At 49.3% G+C, this 20,511-nt stretch overlaps 1 protein-coding gene across 1 annotated transcript in view; it reads left to right on the top strand.

Annotated features, from left to right (window-relative positions):
* Positions 1 to 9,045, top strand: part of LOC138745210 (serine/arginine repetitive matrix protein 2-like) — a 190,770-nt gene extending 181,725 nt beyond the window's left edge. The window contains exons 44-45 of the mRNA XM_069902273.1: positions 8,380 to 8,588; positions 9,040 to 9,045. Of these exons, the coding sequence (XP_069758374.1) occupies positions 8,380 to 8,588; positions 9,040 to 9,045 (215 nt within the window). The remainder of the gene's footprint in view (positions 1 to 8,379; positions 8,589 to 9,039) is intronic.
* Positions 9,046 to 20,511: the final 11,466 nt, after the last annotated feature.

Raw genomic sequence — 20,511 nt, 5'->3', positions numbered from 1 at the left:
CAGAGCCGGCGTAACCCCACAACCCAGAGCCACCGGAACCCCACGACCCAGAACCGTCATAACCCCACGACCCAGAGCCACCGTAACCCCACTATCCAGAGCCGCCATAACCCCACCAGCCAGAGCCGCCGTAACCCCACCACCCAGAGGGGTCTTAACCCCACCATCTAGAGCTGCCATAACCCCACCACCCAGAACCGCCGTAACCCCACCATCTAGAACCGCCGTAACCCCACCACCCTATGCCACCGTAACCCCACCACCCAGAGCCACCATTACCCCACTACACAGAGGCACCGTATCCCCACTACCCAGAGCCACCGTAACCCCACCACCTAGAGCCACCGTAACCCCACTACCCAGAGCCACCGTAACCTCACTACCCAGAGCCACCGTAACTCCACTACCCAGAGCCACCGAAACCCCACCACCCAGAGCCACTACCCAGAGCCTCCGTAACCCCACCATCCAGAGCCACCGTAACCCCACCACCCAGAGCCACCGTAACCCCACCACCCAGAGCCACCGTAACCCCACCACACAGAGCCACACTAACCCCATCACCCTGAGCCACCGTAACCCCACTGCCCAGAGCCACCATAACCCCACTACCCAGAGCCACCGTAACCCCACTACCCAGAGCCACCGTAACCCCACCATCCAGAGCCACACTAACCCCACCACCCAGAGCCACCGTAACCCCACTGCCCAGAGCCACCATAACCCCACTACCCAGAGCCACCGTAACCCCACTACCCAGAGCCACCGTAACCCCACCATCCAGAGCCACCATAACCCCACCACCCAGAGCCAACCTAACTCCACCACCCAGAGCCACCGTAACCCCACCACCCAGAGCCAACCTAACCCAACCACCCAGAGCCTCCGTAACCACACCACCCAGAGCCACCCTAACCCCACCACCCAGAGCCACCCTAACCCCACCACCCAGAGCCACCGTAACCCCACTACCCAGAGCCACCGTAACTCCACGACACAGAGCAGCCGGAACCCCACTACCCAGAGCCGTCGTAACCCCACGACCCAGAGCCACTGTAACCCCACGACCCAGAGCCGCTGTAACCCCACAACCCAGAGCCGGCGTAACCCCACAACCCAGAGCCACCGGAACCCCACGACCCAGAACCGTCATAACCCCACGACCCAGAGCCACCGTAATCCCACTACCCAGAGCCACCGTAACCCCAATACCCAGAGCCACCGAAACCGCACGACCCAGAGCCATCGTAACCCCACAATCCAGAGCCACCGTAACTCCACGACACAGAGCAGCCGGAACCCCACTACCCAGAGCCGTCGTAACACCCATGACCCAGCGCCACTGTAACACCATGACCCAGAACCACCGTAACCCCACTACCCAGAGCAGTCGTAACCCCTCTACCCAGAGACACCGTAACCCCATTACCCAGAGCCACCGTAACCCCACTACCCAGAGCCACCGTAACCCCACCATCCAGAGCCACCATAACCCCACCACCCAGAGCCAACCTAACTCCACCACCCAGAGCCACCGTAACCCCACCACCCAGAGCCAACCTAACCCAACCACCCAGAGCCTCCGTAACCACACCACCCAGAGCCACCCTAACCCCACCACCCAGAGCCACCCTAACCCCACCACCCAGAGCCACCGTAACCCCACTACCCAGAGCCACCGTAACTCCACGACACAGAGCAGCCGGAACCACACTACCCAGAGCCGTCGTAACCCCACGACCCAGAGCCACTGTAACCCCACGACCCAGAGCCGCTGTAACCCCACAACCCAGAGCCGGCGTAACCCCACAACCCAGAGCCACCGGAACCCCACGACCCAGAACCGTCATAACCCCACGACCCAGAGCCACCGTAATCCCACTACCCAGAGCCACCGTAACCCCAATACCCAGAGCCACCGAATCCGCACGACCCAGAGCCATCGAACCCCACAATCCAGAGCCACCGTAACTCCACGACACAGAGCAGCCGGAACCCCACTACCCAGAGCCGTCGTAACCCCACGACCCAGAGCCACTGTAACCCCACGACCCAGAGCCGGCGTAACCCCACAACCCAGAGCCACCGGAACCCCACGACCCAGAACCGTCATAACCCCACGACCCAGAGCCACCGTAACCCCACTATCCAGAGCCGCCATAACCCCACCAGCCAGAGCCGCCGTAACCCCACCACCCAGAGGGGTCTTAACCCCACCATCTAGAGCTGCCATAACCCCACCACACAGAGCCACACTAACCCCATCACCCTGAGCCACCGTAACCCCACTGCCCAGAGCCACCATAACCCCACTACCCAGAGCCACCGTAACCCCACTACCCAGAGCCACCGTAACCCCACCATCCAGAGCCACACTAACCCCACCACCCAGAGCCACCGTAACCCCACTGCCCAGAGCCACCATAACCCCACTACCCAGAGCCACCGTAACCCCACCACACAGAGCCACACTAACCCCACCACCCAGAGCCACCGTAACCCCACTGCCCAGAGCCACCATAACCCCACTACCCAGAGCCACCGTAACCCCACCACACAGAGCCACACTAACCCCATCACCCTGAGCCACCGTAACCCCACTGCCCAGAGCCACCATAACCCCACTACCCAGAGCCACCGTAACCCCACCATCCAGAGCCACACTAACCCCACTACCCAGAGCCACCGTAACCCCACTACCCAGAGCCACCGTAACCCCACCATCCAGAGCCACACTAACCCCACCACCCAGAGCCACCGTAATCCCACTACCCAGAGCCACCGTAACCCCAATACCCAGAGCCACCGAAACCGCACGACCCAGAGCCATCGTAACCCCACAATCCAGAGCCACCGTAACTCCACGACACAGAGCAGCCGGAACCCCACTACCCAGAGCCGTCGTAACACCCATGACCCAGCGCCACTGTAACACCATGACCCAGAACCACCGTAACCCCACTACCCAGAGCAGTCGTAACCCCTCTACCCAGAGACACCGTAACCCCATTACCCAGAGCCTCCGTAACCCCACTACCCAGAGCCACCGTAACCCCACTACCCAGAGCCACCGTAACGCCACTACCCAGAGCCACCGTAACCCCACCACCCAGAGCCACCGTAACCCCACCACCTAGAGCCACCGTAACCCCACTACCCAGAGCCACCGTAACCTCACTACCCAGAGCCACCGTAACTCCACTACCCAGAGCCACCGAAACCCCACCACCCAGAGCCACTACCCAGAGCCTCCGTAACCCCACCATCCAGAGCCACCGTAACCCCACCACCCAGAGCCACCGTAACCCCACCACCCAGAGCCACCGTAACCCCACCACACAGAGCCACACTAACCCCATCACCCTGAGCCACCGTAACCCCACTGCCCAGAGCCACCATAACCCCACTACCCAGAGCCACCGTAACCCCACTACCCAGAGCCACCGTAACCCCACCATCCAGAGCCACACTAACCCCACCACCCAGAGCCACCGTAACCCCACTGCCCAGAGCCACCATAACCCCACTACCCAGAGCCACCGTAACCCCACTACCCAGAGCCACCGTAACCCCACCATCCAGAGCCACCATAACCCCACCACCCAGAGCCAACCTAACTCCACCACCCAGAGCCACCGTAACCCCACCACCCAGAGCCGCTGTAACCCCACTAGCCAGAGCTGCCGTAACCCCACCACCCAGAGGGGTCTTAACTCCACCATCTAGAGCTGCCATAACCCCACCACTCAGAACCGCCGTAACCCCACTACCCAGAGCCACCATAACCCTACTACCCAGAGCCACCGTAATCCCACTACCAAGAGCCGCCTCAACCCCCAAGACCCAGAGCCGCCGTAACTCCATGACGCACAACCGCCGTAACCCCACGACCCAGAGCCGCCGTAACCCCACCACCCTGAGCCGACGTAACCCCACTACCAAGAGCCGCTGTAACCCCCAGTACCCAGAGCCACCGTAACACCACTACCCAGAGCCACCTTAACCCCACTACCCAGAGCCACCGTAACCCCACTACCCAAAGACACCGTAACCCCACTACCCAGAGCCACCGCAACCCCACTACCCAGAGTCAACGTAACCCCACTACCCAGAGCCGACGTAACCCCAAGACCCAGAGCCGTCATAACCCCAAGACCCAGAGCCGCCGTAACTCCACGACACAGAGCAGCCGGAACCCCACTACCCAGAGCCGTCGTCACCCAACGACCCAGAGCCACTGTAACCCCACGACCCAGAGCCGCTGTAACCCCACAACCCAGAGCCGGCGTAACCCCACAACCCAGAGCCACCGGAACCCCACGACCCAGAGCCGTCATAACCCCACGACCCAGAGCCACCGTAACCCCACTATCCAGAGCCGCCATAACCCCACCAGCCAGAGCCGCCGTCACCCCACCACCCAGAGGGGTCTTAACCCCACCATCTAGAGCTGCCATAACCCCACCACCCAGAACCGCCGTAACCCCACCATCTAGAACCGCCGTAACCCCACCACCCAATGCCACCGTAACCCCACCACCCAGAGCCACCATTACCCCACTACACAGAGGCACCGTATCCCCACTACCCAGAATCACCGTAGCCCCACTTCCCTGAGCCACCGTAACACCACTACCCAGGGTCAATGTAACCCGACTTCCCAGAGCCAATGTAACCCCACTACCCAGAGCCACCTTAATCCCACTACCCAGAGCCTCCGTAACACCCATGACCCAGCGCCACTGTAACCCCATTACCGAGTGCCACCGTAACCCCACGACCCAGAACCACCGTAACCCCACTACCCAGAGCCGTCGTAACCCCTCTACCCAGAGTCGCCGTAACACCCACTAACCAGAGCCACCGTATCACCCATGACCCAGCGCCACTGTAACCCCATTACCGAGTGCCACCGTAACCCCACGACCCAGAACCACCGTAACCCCACTACCCAGAGCCGTCGTAACCCCTCTACCCAGAGACACCGTAACTCCACTACCCAGAGCCACCTTAATCCCAATACCCAGAGCCACTGTAACCCCATGACCCAGAGCTACCATAATCCCACTACCCAGAGCGACCGTAACCCCTCTACCCAGAGCCTCTCTAACCACACTACCCAGAGCCACCGTAACCCCACTACCCAGGGTCAATGTAACCCGACTTCCCAGAGCCAATGTAACCCCACTACCCAGAGCCACCTTAATCCCACTACCCAGAGCCTCCGTAACACCCATGACCCAGCGCCACTGTAACCCCATTACCGAGTGCCACCGTAACCCCACGACCCAGAACCACCGTAACCCCACTACCCAGAGCCGTCGTAACCCCTCTACCCAGAGCCGTCGTAACCCCTCTACCCAGAGACACCGTAACTCCACTACCCAGAGCCACCTTAATCCCAATACCCAGAGCCACTGTAACCCCATGACCCAGAGCTACCATAATCCCACTACCCAGAGCGACCGTAAACCCTCTACCCAGAGCCTCTCTAACCACACTACCCAGAGCCACCGTAACCCTACTACCCAGAGCCACCGTAACACCCATGACCCAGCGCCACTGTAACCCCATTACCGAGTGCCACCATAACCCCACGACCCAGAACCACCGTAACCCCACTACCCAGAGCCGTCGTAACCCCTCTACCCAGAGTCGCCGTAACACCCACTACCCAGAGCCACCTTAACACCCATGACCCAGCGCCACTGTAACCCCATTACCGAGTGCCACCGTAACCCCACGACCCAGAACCACCGTAACCCCACTACCCAGAGCCGTCGTAACCCCTCTACCCAGAGACACCGTAACTCCACTACCCAGAGCCACCTTAATCCCAATACCCAGAGCCACTGTAACCCCATGACCCAGAGCTACCATAATCCCACTTCCCAAAGCCACCGTAACCCCTCTACCCAGAGCCTCTCTAACCACACTACCCAGAGCCACCGTAACCCCACAACCCAGAGCCACCGTAACCCCACTACCCAGAGCCTCTCTAACCACACTACCCAGAGCCGCCGTAACCCCACCACCCAGTGCCACTGTAACCCCACTACCCAGAGCCACCATTACCCCACTACACAGAGCCACCATTACCCCACTACTCAGAGGCACTGTATCCCCACTACCCAGAATCACCGTAGCCCCACTTCTCAGAGCCACTGTAACCCCACGACCCAGAGGTACCATAATCCCACTACCCAGAGCCACCGTAACCCATCTACCCAGAGCCTCTCTAACCACACTACCCAGAGCCGCCGTAACCCCACCATCTAGAGCCGCCGTAACCCCACTACCCAGAGCCGCCGTAAGCCCACCACCCAGTGCCACCGTAACCCCACTACCCAGAGCCACCATTACCCCACTACACAGAGGCACCGTATGCCCACTACCCAGAATCACCGTAGCCCCAATTCCCAGAGCCACCGTAACCTCACTACCCAGGGTCACCGTAACCCGACTACCCAGAGCCAATGTAACCCCACTACCCAGAGCTACCTTAATCCCACTACCCAGAGCCACCGTAACCCCACTACCCAGAGCCGTCGTAACCCCTCTACCCAGAGTCGCCGTAACACCCACTACCCAGAGCCACCGTAACACCCATGACCCAGCGCCACTGTAACACCATGACCCAGAACCACCGTAACCCCACTACCCAGAGCAGTCGTAACCCCTCTACCCAGAGACACCGTAACCCCACTACCCAGAGCCACCGTAACCCCACTACCCAGAGCCACCGTAACCCCACTACCCAGAGCCACCGTAACGCCACTACCCAGAGCCACCGTAACCCCACCACCCAGAGCCACCGTAACCCCACCACCTAGAGCCACCGTAACCCCACTACCCAGAGCCACCGTAACCTCACTACCCAGAGCCACCGTAACTCCACTACCCAGAGCCACCGAAACCCCACCACCCAGAGCCACTACCCAGAGCCTCCGTAACCCCACCATCCAGAGCCTCCGTAACCCCACCACCCAGAGCCACCGTAACCCCACCACCCAGAGCCACCGTAACCCCACCACACAGAGCCACACTAACCCCATCACCCTGAGCCACCGTAACCCCACTGCCCAGAGCCACCATAACCCCACTACCCAGAACCACCGTAACCCCACTACCCAGAGCCACCGTAACCCCACCATCCAGAGCCACCGTAACCCCACCACCCAGAGCCAACCTAACCCCACCACCCAGAGCCACCGTAACCCCACCACCCAGAGCCAACCTAACCCCACCACCCAGAGCCTCCGTAACCACACCACCCAGAGCCACCCTAACCCCACCACCCAGAGCCACCCTAACCCCACCACCCAGAGCCACCGTAACCCCACTACCCAGAGCCACCATAACCCCACTGCTCAGAGCCACCATAAACCCACTACCCAGATCCACCGTAACCCCACTACCCAGAGCCACCTTAACCCCACTAACCAGAGCCACCGTATCCCCACTACCCAGAGCCACTGTAACCCCACTACCCAGAGCCACCGTAACCCCACTACCCAGAGCCGCCGTAACCCCATGACCCAGAGCCACCGTAATCCCACTACTCAGAGCCACCGTAACCCCAATACCCAGAGCCACCGAAACCGCACGACCCAGAGCCATCGTAACCCCACAATCCAGAGCCACCGTAACCCCACCACCCAGAGCCACCGTAACCCCACCACCCAGAGCCACCGTAACCCCACCATCCATAGCCACCGTAATCCCACCACCCAGAGCCTCCGTAAACCCACTACCCAGAGCCACGATAACCCCACTACCCTGAGCCACCGTAACCCCACTACCCAGAGCCATCGTAACCCCACTACCCAGACCCACCATAACCCCACTACCCAGAGCCACCGTAACCTTACTACCCAGAGCCACCGTATCCCCACTACCCAGAACCACCTTAACCCTACCTCCCAGAGCCACCGTTACCCCACTACCCAGAGCCACCGTAACCCCACTACGCAGAGCCACCGTATCCCCACTACCCAGAGCCACCATAACCCCACTACCCAGAGCCACCGTAACCCCACTACCCACAGCCACCGTAACCCCACTACCCACAGCCACCGTAATCCCACTCTCTGCAGAGGCCTTTCTGGTTGGGATGTGCCTTTGTTTTTGATCATTTGAAAACAGTTTAAATGTACTTATAAATACTACTGATATTATTCTACGTTCCAAAAACTTCTCGGGTAAGTACAAATCATTTCACTACCATTAAAGTAAAACACAAAATAATAAAGCAAGTTTCTAGTGATCACATAAATTAGGAAAATATTGAATAAAAGTAGCTCATAAACAGAGAAAGGTTAAATGTGATCAAGGTAGAAGAACATCGGTGATTCCCCAAAGTATCTTTTCCTTTAGCAGGCCCTTTCTACAACCAGAAGGACTATTACACAGCCGACATCCGTCAGGAGGCCCAGTCCAAATCCGGCACCTGCCAGACAGACCATCCCACAACAGGCACCTGGCTGGCGGTCCATTCCTCATCTGGCATCTGGGAGGTGGTCCATTCCACATCTGGAAAGCAGACCATTCCATATCTCGCAGGCAGACCATCCCACATCTGGAAACTGGTAGGCGGACAATTCAACATCTGGCAGGCAGACCATCCCACATCTGGCAGAAAAACTATTCCACATCTGGCATCTAGCAGCAGGAACATTCCACATCCGGCATTGAAAGGTGGACTATTCCACATCTGGCATCTGGCAGGCCGACCATTCCACATCCGGCATCTCGTAGCAGAAACATTCCACATCCGGCATCTGGCATTTGGAGAATTCCACATCAAGCAGGAGGAAGATACTACTGGGATCATGACCAACTCACACATACCAGAAGCAACACCAAATTAACTAAGGAGTCGTCAGATTTTCACGAATGTCAAATTCCTAAGCATTAAAATTCTGAGGATCTGTCATGGAGTCTCCCTGTTGATGCGTTCAAAAAAAGGACTATTGGTTATACTGTGTAATGTGCCTGAGGAGATTCATTATCACAATGAAACCACCTTAACCTCAACAGGTGTAATATGGAGATCATTCTGGTAGTTTGCATCACTGCCTGGTCTGGAGGTGCCATCTCTCAGGAAAATGATAATTTCGAGAGGGTGTTTAACTCTCCCTGTAACATCACAGGCACCAGAATTCACTCCAGTCAGAACCTATATATGACATGCTGTCTTAAAATAAAAGTCTCTATCGTGGAAAACCTCCACCACACCAGACCATAACTTCCTCACTCTACTATCATTGGATAAGGTACTGGAGCCTGAGGAATAGAGGTCAATGCCACAATGTCAGTTTCTTCCCTGATGCCACCAGATCCTGTATAATCAATGAGCCAAAGACACAGCCTTGCTTTTTTGTGCACTGTTAACTTTATTTTTAAGTCTAGTTCTGAACGATGGTTATAAGATGAATGTTTTCTCCATCCTGCTGCCCCAAATCACCAAATATTAGGACATGTTCTTGACAATAAATCCTGATTCTGAACCTGACAAGATATGAAAGGTATCTTCACAAAAAGTGGAAATACATGCATGAGACCAAAAAATATGTAAATAATTACCATCCCAGCAGGAGGCACACTGCACATCCGGCATCCGGATTGAGGCTCTTTCCACATCCGGCAGGAGGACTATTCCACATCCAGCATCCGGCAGGAGTCCCGTTCCACATCCGGCAGGAGGCCCATTTCACATCCGGCATCCGGATGGAGGCCCATTCCACATCCGGCAGGAGGACTATACCACATCCGGCATCTGGCAGGAGGCCCAATCCACATCCGGCTGGTGGCCCCTTTCATATCCGGTACCCGGCAGGAGGCCCATTGCTTCAAAGGCATGAGGCTCTCTTTTAAAATATTTTCAGTTGCCTTTACAGAAACAGGAAACAAACAGAAGCCATTAATCAATGGTAATACATAAAAAGGAATATTCAGATAAAATACAAATTATAAAAATAAATTGACAATGTCTAACCATTATATCATAACAAACAGAAATAAAGTGATAAACATTTAAACAATTAAAACATATGTCTAATAGAACATGATTTAAGGAGTATACTATACTCAAAATTCCTTCCCCTTCCCTTCTGAAGTTCTTTAGTGAGTACATAAAATTTCACTACCATTAAAAAACACAAACAGATCAAGCAAGGTCCAAGTGATTAAATGATACAAAAACTTTGAATTAAAGTGCCCATGGACATAGGATGTTTAAATGTGAATCTGTGGAAGAACATCTGATTATTCAAAGTTAGGCCTGCCACCATATCACAGAGTAATTGAGTGTTTTTACGGGCAACAGCATCTTTCCAACTCATCAATATTAAACGTCAAGCAACAAGGGAGGCAAAAGAGACTGCATGTGGTTAATTCATAGTTCAATTCATTTAGGTAGTCTCTGTTGATTCAAAAGGAGCAATATTAGATTAGTTATCAACTTCAGGACGTACTTCAATACCATTGTTCCCTCAGTGCTGGTCAAAAAGCAACTAACTTTATCCCTCTGTACCTCACTCTGCAATTGGATCTTTGACATTCTCATTGGAAGACCACAGTCAGGACGATTTGGAAACAAGGTCTCTTCCCCACTGATCATCAACACAGGCGCAGTCCAAGGATGTGTGCTTAGCCCCCTGCTCTACTCTCTGCAAACCCATGACTGTGTGTGGTGAGCCATAATTCCATTGCTATCGACATGTTGGCTGATGACACCAGAATGGTCAGCAAACAATAAATGGCAATGATGAAGCGAAGAAGGAAGGACATAGATCAGCTGGTTGAAAGCTAACAAATCAAACCATTCACTCAATGTCAACAAAACAATGGATAAGATTTTGGATTCAGCAGGTAGTCAAAAGAACACGACCCAGTCTTCATGGAGGTCTCAGGAGTGCAGATGTTCGCGAACGTCAAATTCCTAAGCATTAAAACTCTGAGGATCTGTCATGGAGCCTCCATGGTGATGCTTTCACAAAAAAGCCTCACCATTGGCTATACTGTGAGATGTACCTGAGGAGATTCATTATCGCAATGAAGACACACCTTAACCTCCACAGGTGTACGATGCAGATCATTCTGGTAGGTTGCATCACTGCCTGGTCTGGAGGTGCCATCTCTCAGGAAATTGATAATTTCGAGAGGGTGTTTAACTCTCCCTGTAACATCACAGGCACCAGAATTCACTCCATTCAGAACCTATATATGACATGCTGTCTTAAAATAAAAGTCTCTATCGTGGAAAACCTCCACCACACCAGACCATAACTTCCTCACTCTACTATCATTGGATAAGGTACTGGAGCCTGAGGAATAGAGGTCAATGCCACAATGTCAGTTTCTTCCCTGATGCCACCAGATCCTGTATAATCAATGAGCCAAAGACACAGCCTTGCTTTTTTGTGCACTGTTAACTTTATTTTTAAGTCTAGTTCTGAACGATGGTTATAAGATGAATGTTTTCTCCATCCTGCTGCCCCAAATCACCAAATATTAGGACATGTTCTTGACAATAAATCCTGATTCTGAACCTGAGAAGATATGAAAGGTATCTTCACAAAAAGTGGAAATACATGCATGAGACCAAAAAATATGTAAATAATTACCTTCCGAGCAGGAGGCACACTGCACATCCGGCATCCGGATTGAGGCTCTTTCCACATCCGGCAGGAGGACTATTCCACATCCAGCATCCGGCAGGAGTCCCGTTCCACATCCGGCAGGAGGCCCATTTCACATCCGGCATCCGGATGGAGGCCCATTCCACATCCGGCAGGAGGACTATACCACATCCGGCATCTGGCAGGAGGCCCAATCCACATCCGGCTGGTGGCCCCTTTCATATCCGGTACCCGGCAGGAGGCCCATTGCTTCAAAGGCATGAGGCTCTCTTTTAAAATATTTTCAGTTGCCTTTACAGAAACAGGAAACAAACAGAAGCCATTAATCAATGGTAATACATAAAAAGGAATATTCAGATAAAATACAAATTATAAAAATAAATTGATCATGTCTAACCATTATATCATAACAAACAGAAATAAAGTGATAAACATTTAAACAATTAAAACATATGTCTAATAGAACATGATTTAAGGAGTATACTATACTCAAAATTCCTTCCCCTTCCCTTCTGAAGTTCTTTAGTGAGTACATAAAATTTCACTACCATTAAAAAACACAAACAGATCAAGCAAGGTCCAAGTGATTAAATGTTACAAAAACTTTGAATTAAAGTGCCCATGGACATAGGATGTTTAAATGTGAATCTGTGGAAGAACATCTGATTATTCAAAGTTAGGCCTGCCACCATATCACAGAGTAATTGAGTGTTTTTAAGGGCAACAGCATCTTTCCAACTCATCAATATTAAACGTCGAGCAACAAGGGAGGCAAAAGAGACTGCATGTGGTTAATTCATAGTTCAATTCAGTTAGGTAGTCTCTGTTGATTCAAAAGGAGCAATATTAGATTAGTTATCAACTTCAGGACGTCCATCAATACCATTGTTCCCTCAATGCTGGTCAAAAAGCAACTAACTTTATCCCTCTGTACCTCACTCTGCAATTGGATCTTTGACATTCTCATTGGAAGACCACAGTCAGGATGAATTGGAAACAAGGTCTCTTCGACACTGATCATCAACACAGGCGCAGTCCAAGGATGTGTGCTTAGCCCCCTGCTCTACTCTCTGCAAACCCATGACTGTGTGTGGTGAGCCATAATTCCATTGCTATCGACATGTTGGCTGATGACACCAGAATTGTCAGCAAACAATAAATGGCAATGATGAAGCGAAGAAGGAAGGACATAGATCAGCTGGTTGAATGCTAACAAATCAAACCATTCACTCAATGTCAACAAAACAATGGATAAGATTTTGGATTCAGCAGGAAGTCAAAAGAACACGACCCAGTCTTCATGGAGGTGTCAGGAGTGCAGATGTTCGCGAACGTCAAATTCCTAAGCATTAAAACTCTGAGGATCTGTCATGGAGCCTCCATGGTGATGCTTTCTCAAAAAAGCCTCACCATTGGCTATACTGTGAGATGTACCTGAGGAGATTCATTATCGCAATGAAGACACACCTTAACCTCCACAGGTGTACTATGCAGATCATTCTGGTAGGTTGCATCACTGCCTGGTCTGGAGGTGCCATCTCTCAGGAAAATGATAATTTCGAGAGGGTGTTTAACTCTCCCTGTAACATCACAGGCACCAGAATTCACTCCAGTCAGAAACTATACATGACATGCTGTCTTAAAATAAAAGTCTCTATCATGTAAAACCTCCACCACACCAGACCATAACTTCCTCACTCTACTATCATTGGATAAGGTACTGGAGCCTGAGGAATAGAGGTCAATGCCACCATGTCAGTTTCTTCCCTGATGCCACCAGATCCTGTATAATCAATGAGCCAAAGACACAGCCTTGCTTTTTTGTGCACTGTTAACTATATTTTTAAGTCTAGTTCTGAACGATGGTTATAAGATGAATGTTTGCTCCATCCTGCTGCCCCAAATCACCAAATATTAGGTCATGTTCTTGACAATAAATCCTGATTCTGAACCTGACAAGATATGAAAGGTATCTTCACAAAAAGTGGAAATAGGTGCATGAGACCAAAAAATATGTAAACAATTACCTTCCCAGCAGGAGGCACACTGCACATCCGGCATCCGGATTGAGGCTCTTTCCACATCCGGCAGGAGGACTATTCCACATCCAGCATCCGGCAGGAGTCCCGTTCCACATCCGGCAGGAGGCCCATTTCACATCCGGCATCCGGATGGAGGCCCATTCCACATCCGGCAGGAGGACTATACCACATCCGGCATCTGGCAGGAGGCCCAATCCACATCCGGCTGGTGGCCCCTTTCATATCCGGTACCCGGCAGGAGGCCCATTGCTTCAAAGGCATGAGGCTCTCTTTTAAAATATTTTCAGTGGCCTTTACAGAAACAGGAAACAAACAGAAGCCATTAATCAATGGTAATACATAAAAAGGAATATTCAGATAAAATACAAATTATAAAAATAAATTGACAATGTCTAACCATTATATCATAACAAACAGAAATAAAGTGATAAACATTTAAACAATTAAAACATATGTCTAATAGAACATGATTTAAGGAGTATACTATACTCAAAATTCCTTCCCCTTCCCTTCTGAAGTTCTTTAGTGAGTACATAAAATTTCACTACCATTAAAAAACACAAACAGATCAAGCAAGGTCCAAGTGATTAAATGTTACAAAAACTTTGAATTAAAGTGCCCATGGACATAGGATGTTTAAATGTGAATCTGTGGAAGAACATCTGATTATTCAAAGTTAGGCCTGCCACCATATCACAGAGTAATTGAGTGTTTTTACGGGCAACAGCATCTTTCCAACTCATCAATATTAAACGTCAAGCAACAAGGGAGGCAAAAGAGACTGCATGTGGTTAATTCATAGTTCAATTCATTTCGGTAGTCTCTGTTGATTCAAAAGGAGCAATATTAGATTAGTTATCAACTTCAGGACGTACTTCAATACCATTGTTCCCTCAGTGCTGGTCAAAAAGCAACTAACTTTATCCCTCTGTACCTCACTCTGCAATTGGATCTTTGACATTCTCATTGGAAGACCACAGTCAGGACGATTTGGAAACAAGGTCTCTTCCCCACTGATCATCAACACAGGCGCAGTCCAAGGATGTGTGCTTAGCCCCCTGCTCTACTCTCTGCAAACCCATGACTGTGTGTGGTGAGCCATAATTCCATTGCTATCGACATGTTGGCTGATGACACCAGAATGGTCAGCAAACAATAAATGGCAATGATGAAGCGAAGAAGGAAGGACATAGATCAGCTGGTTGAAAGCTAACAAATCAAACCATTCACTCAATGTCAACAAAACAATGGATAAGATTTTGGATTCAGCAGGTAGTCAAAAGAACACGACCCAGTCTTCATGGAGGTCTCAGGAGTGCAGATGTTCGCGAACGTCAAATTCCTAAGCATTAAAACTCTGAGGATCTGTCATGGAGCCTCCATGGTGATGCTTTCACAAAAAAGCCTCACCATTGGCTATACTGTGAGATGTACCTGAGGAGATTCATTATCGCAATGAAGACACACCTTAACCTCCACAGGTGTACGATGCAGATCATTCTGGTAGGTTGCATCACTGCCTGGTCTGGAGGTGCCATCTCTCAGGAAAATGATAATTTCGAGAGGGTGTTTAACTCTCCCTGTAACATCACAGGCACCAGAATTCACTCCATTCAGAACCTATATATGACATGCTGTCTTAAAATAAAAGTCTCTATCGTGGAAAACCTCCACCACACCAGACCATAACTTCCTCACTCTACTATCATTGGATAAGGTACTGGAGCCTGAGGAATAGAGGTCAATGCCACAATGTCAGTTTCTTCCCTGATGCCACCAGATCCTGTATAATCAATGAGCCAAAGACACAGCCTTGCTTTTTTGTGCACTGTTAACTTTATTTTTAAGTCTAGTTCTGAACGATGGTTATAAGATGAATGTTTTCTCCATCCTGCTGCCCCAAATCACCAAATATTAGGACATGTTCTTGACAATAAATCCTGATTCTGAACCTGAGAAGATATGAAAGGTATCTTCACAAAAAGTGGAAATACATGCATGAGACCAAAAAATATGTAAATAATTACCTTCCCAGCAGGAGGCACACTGCACATCCGGCATCCGGATTGAGGCTCTTTCCACATCCGGCAGGAGGACTATTCCACATCCAGCATCCGGCAGGAGTCCCGTTCCACATCCGGCAGGAGGCCCATTTCACATCCGGCATCCGGATGGAGGCCCATTCCACATCCGGCAGGAGGACTATACCACATCCGGCATCTGGCAGGAGGCCCAATCCACATCCGGCTGGTGGCCCCTTTCATATCCGGTACCCGGCAGGAGGCCCATTGCTTCAAAGGCATGAGGCTCTCTTTTAAAATATTTTCAGTTGCCTTTACAGAAACAGGAAACAAACAGAAGCCATTAATCAATGGTAATACATAAAAAGGAATATTCAGATAAAATACAAATTATAAAAATAAATTGATCATGTCTAACCATTATATCATAACAAACAGAAATAAAGTGATAAACATTTAAACAATTAAAACATATGTCTAATAGAACATGATTTAAGGAGTATACTATACTCAAAATTCCTTCCCCTTCCCTTCTGAAGTTCTTTAGTGAGTACATAAAATTTCACTACCATTAAAAAACACAAACAGATCAAGCAAGGTCCAAGTGATTAAATGTTACAAAAACTTTGAATTAAAGTGCCCATGGACATAGGATGTTTAAATGTGAATCTGTGGAAGAACATCTGATTATTCAAAGTTAGGCCTGCCACCATATCACAGAGTAATTGAGTGTTTTTAAGGGCAACAGCATCTTTCCAACTCATCAATATTAAACGTCGAGCAACAAGGGAGGCAAAAGAGACTGCATGTGGTTAATTCATAGTTCAATTCAGTTAGGTAGTCTCTGTTGATTCAAAAGGAGCAATATTAGATTAGTTATCAACTTCAGGACGTCCATCAATACCATTGTTCCCTCAATGCTGGTCAAAAAGCAACTAACTTTATCCCTCTGTACCTCACTCTGCAATTGGATCTTTGACATTCTCATTGGAAGACCACAGTCAGGATGAATTGGAAACAAGGTCTCTTCGACACTGATCATCAACACAGGCGCAGTCCAAGGATGTGTGCTTAGCCCCCTGCTCTACTCTCTGCAAACCCATGACTGTGTGTGGTGAGCCATAATTCCATTGCTATCGACATGTTGGCTGATGACACCAGAATTGTCAGCAAACAATAAATGGCAATGATGAAGCGAAGAAGGAAGGACATAGATCAGCTGGTTGAATGCTAACAAATCAAACCATTCACTCAATGTCAACAAAACAATGGATAAGATTTTGGATTCAGCAGGAAGTCAAAAGAACACGACCCAGTCTTCATGGAGGTGTCAGGAGTGCAGATGTTCGCGAACGTCAAATTCCTAAGCATTAAAACTCTGAGGATCTGTCATGGAGCCTCCATGGTGATGCTTTCTCAAAAAAGCCTCACCATTGGCTATACTGTGAGATGTACCTGAGGAGATTCATTATCGCAATGAAGACACACCTTAACCTCCACAGGTGTACTATGCAGATCATTCTGGTAGGTTGCATCACTGCCTGGTCTGGAGGTGCCATCTCTCAGGAAAATGATAATTTCGAGAGGGTGTTTAACTCTCCCTGTAACATCACAGGCACCAGAATTCACTCCAGTCAGAAACTATACATGACATGCTGTCTTAAAATAAAAGTCTCTATCATGTAAAACCTCCACCACACCAGACCATAACTTCCTCACTCTACTATCATTGGATAAGGTACTGGAGCCTGAGGAATAGAGGTCAATGCCACCATGTCAGTTTCTTCCCTGATGCCACCAGATCCTGTATAATCAATGAGCCAAAGACACAGCCTTGCTTTTTTGTGCACTGTTAACTATATTTTTAAGTCTAGTTCTGAACGATGGTTATAAGATGAATGTTTGCTCCATCCTGCTGCCCCAAATCACCAAATATTAGGTCATGTTCTTGACAATAAATCCTGATTCTGAACCTGACAAGATATGAAAGGTATCTTCACAAAAAGTGGAAATAGGTGCATGAGACCAAAAAATATGTAAACAATTACCTTCCCAGCAGGAGGCACACTGCACATCCGGCATCCGGATTGAGGCTCTTTCCACATCCGGCAGGAGGACTATTCCACATCCAGCATCCGGCAGGAGTCCCGTTCCACATCCGGCAGGAGGCCCATTTCACATCCGGCATCCGGATGGAGGCCCATTCCACATCCGGCAGGAGGACTATACCACATCCGGCATCTGGCAGGAGGCCCAATCCACATCCGGCTGGTGGCCCCTTTCATATCCGGTACCCGGCAGGAGGCCCATTGCTTCAAAGGCATGAGGCTCTCTTTTAAAATATTTTCAGTTGCCTTTACAGAAACAGGAAACAAACAGAAGCCATTAATCAATGGTAATACATAAAAAGGAATATTCAGATAAAATACAAATTATAAAAATAAATTGATCATGTCTAACCATTATATCATAACAAACAGAAATAAAGTGATAAACATTTAAACAATTAAAACATATGTCTAATAGAACATGATTTAAGGAGTATACTATACTCAAAATTCCTTCCCCTTCCCTTCTGAAGTTCTTTAGTGAGTACATAAAATTTCACTACCATTAAAAAACACAAACAGATCAAGCAAGGTCCAAGTGATTAAATGTTACTAAAACTTTGAATTAAAGTGCCCATGGACATAGAATGTTTAAATGTGAATCTGTGGAAGAACATCTGATTATTCAAAGTTAGGCCTGCCACCATATCACAGAGTAATTGAGTGTTTTTACGGGCAACAGCATCTTTCCAACTCATCAATATTAAACGTCAAGCAACAAGGGAGGCAAAAGTGACTGCATGTGGTTAATTCATAGTTCAATTCATTTAGGTAGTCTCTGTTGATTCAAAAGGAGCAATATTAGATTAGTTATCAACTTCAGGACGTCCTTCAATACCATTGTTCCCTCAGTGCTGGTCAAAAAGCAACTAACTTTATCCCTCTGTACCTCACTCTGCAATTGGATCTTTGACATTCTCATTGGAAGACCACAGTCAGGACGAATTGGAAACAAGGTCTCTTCCCCACTGATCACCAACACAGGCACAGTCCAAGGATGTGTGCTTAGCCCCCTGCTCTACTCTCTGCAAACCCATGACTGTGTGTGGTGAGCCATAATTCCATTGCTATCGACATGTTGGCTGATGACACCAGAATGGTCAGCAAACAATAAATGGCAATGATGAAGCGAAGAAGGAAGGACATAGATCAGCTGGTTGAAAGCTAACAAATCAAACCATTCACTCAATGTCAACAAAACAATGGATAAGATTTTGGATTCAGCAGGAAGTCAAAAGAACACGACCCAGTCTTCATGGAGGTCTCAGGAGTGCAGATGTTCGCGAACGTCAAATTCCTAAGCATTAAAACTCTGAGGATCTGTCATGGAGCCTCCATGGTGATGCTTTCACAAAAAAGCCTCACCATTGGCTATACTGTGAGATGTACCTGAGGAGATTCATTATCGCAATGAAGACACACCTTAACCTCCACAGGTGTACTATGCAGATCATTCTGGTAGGTTGCATCACTGCCTGGTCTGGAGGTGCCATCTCTCAGGAAAATGATAATTTCGAGAGGGTGTTTAACTCTCCCTGTAACATCACAGGCACCAGAATTCACTCCAGTCAGAAACTATACATGACATGCTGTCTTAAAATAAAAGTCTCTATCATGTAAAACCTCCACCACACCAGACCATAACTTCCTCACTCTACTATCATTGGATAAGGTACTGGAGCCTGAGGAATAGAGGTCAATGCCACCATGTCAGTTTCTTCCCTGATGCCACCTGATCCTGTATAATCAATGAGCCAAAGACACAGCCTTGCTTTTTTGTGCACTGTTAACTTTATTTTTAAGTCTAGTTCTGAACGATGGTTATAAGATGAATGTTTGCTCCATCCTGCTGCCCCAAATCACCAAATATTAGGTCATGTTCTTGACAATAAATCCTGATTCTGAACCTGACAAGATATGAAAGGTATCTTCACAAAAAGTGGAAATAGGTGCATGAGACCAAAAAATATGTAAACAATTACCTTCCCAGCAGGAGGCACACTGCACATCCGGCATCCGGATTGAGGCTCTTTCCACATCCGGCAGGAGGACTATTCCACATCCAGCATCCGGCAGGAGTCCCGTTCCACATCGGGCAGGAGGCCCATTTCACATCCGGCATCCGGATGGAGGCCCATTCCACATCCGGCAGGAGGACTATACCACATCCGGCATCTGGCAGGAGGCCCAATCCACATCCGGCTGGTGGCCCCTTTCATATCCGGTACCCGGCAGGAGGCCCATTGCTTCAAAGGCATGAGGCTCTCTTTTAAAATATTTTCAGTGGCCTTTACAGAAACAGGAAACAAACAGAAGCCATTAATCAATGGTAATACATAAAAAGGAATATTCAGATAAAATACAAATTATAAAAATAAATTGACAATGTCTAACCATTATATCATAACAAACAGAAATAAAGTGATAAACATTTAAACAATTAAAACATATGTCTAATAGAACATGATTTAAGGAGTATACTATACTCAAAATTCCTTCCCCTTCCCTTCTGAAGTTCTTTAGTGAGTACATAAAATTTCACTACCATTAAAAAACACAAACAGATCAAGCAAGGTCCAAGTGATTAAATGTTACAAAAACTTTGAATTAAAGTGCCCATGGACATAGGATGTTTAAATGTGAATCTGTGGAAGAACATCTGATTATTCAAAGTTAGGCCTGCCACCATATCACAGAG

Source organism: Narcine bancroftii, chromosome 11 (assembly GCF_036971445.1).
Source record: "Narcine bancroftii isolate sNarBan1 chromosome 11, sNarBan1.hap1, whole genome shotgun sequence".
Taxonomy (NCBI): Eukaryota; Metazoa; Chordata; class Chondrichthyes; order Torpediniformes; family Narcinidae; genus Narcine; species Narcine bancroftii.
The sequence above is the reverse complement of the archived record's forward strand: the minus strand, read 5'-3'. Positions and strand labels throughout refer to the sequence as shown.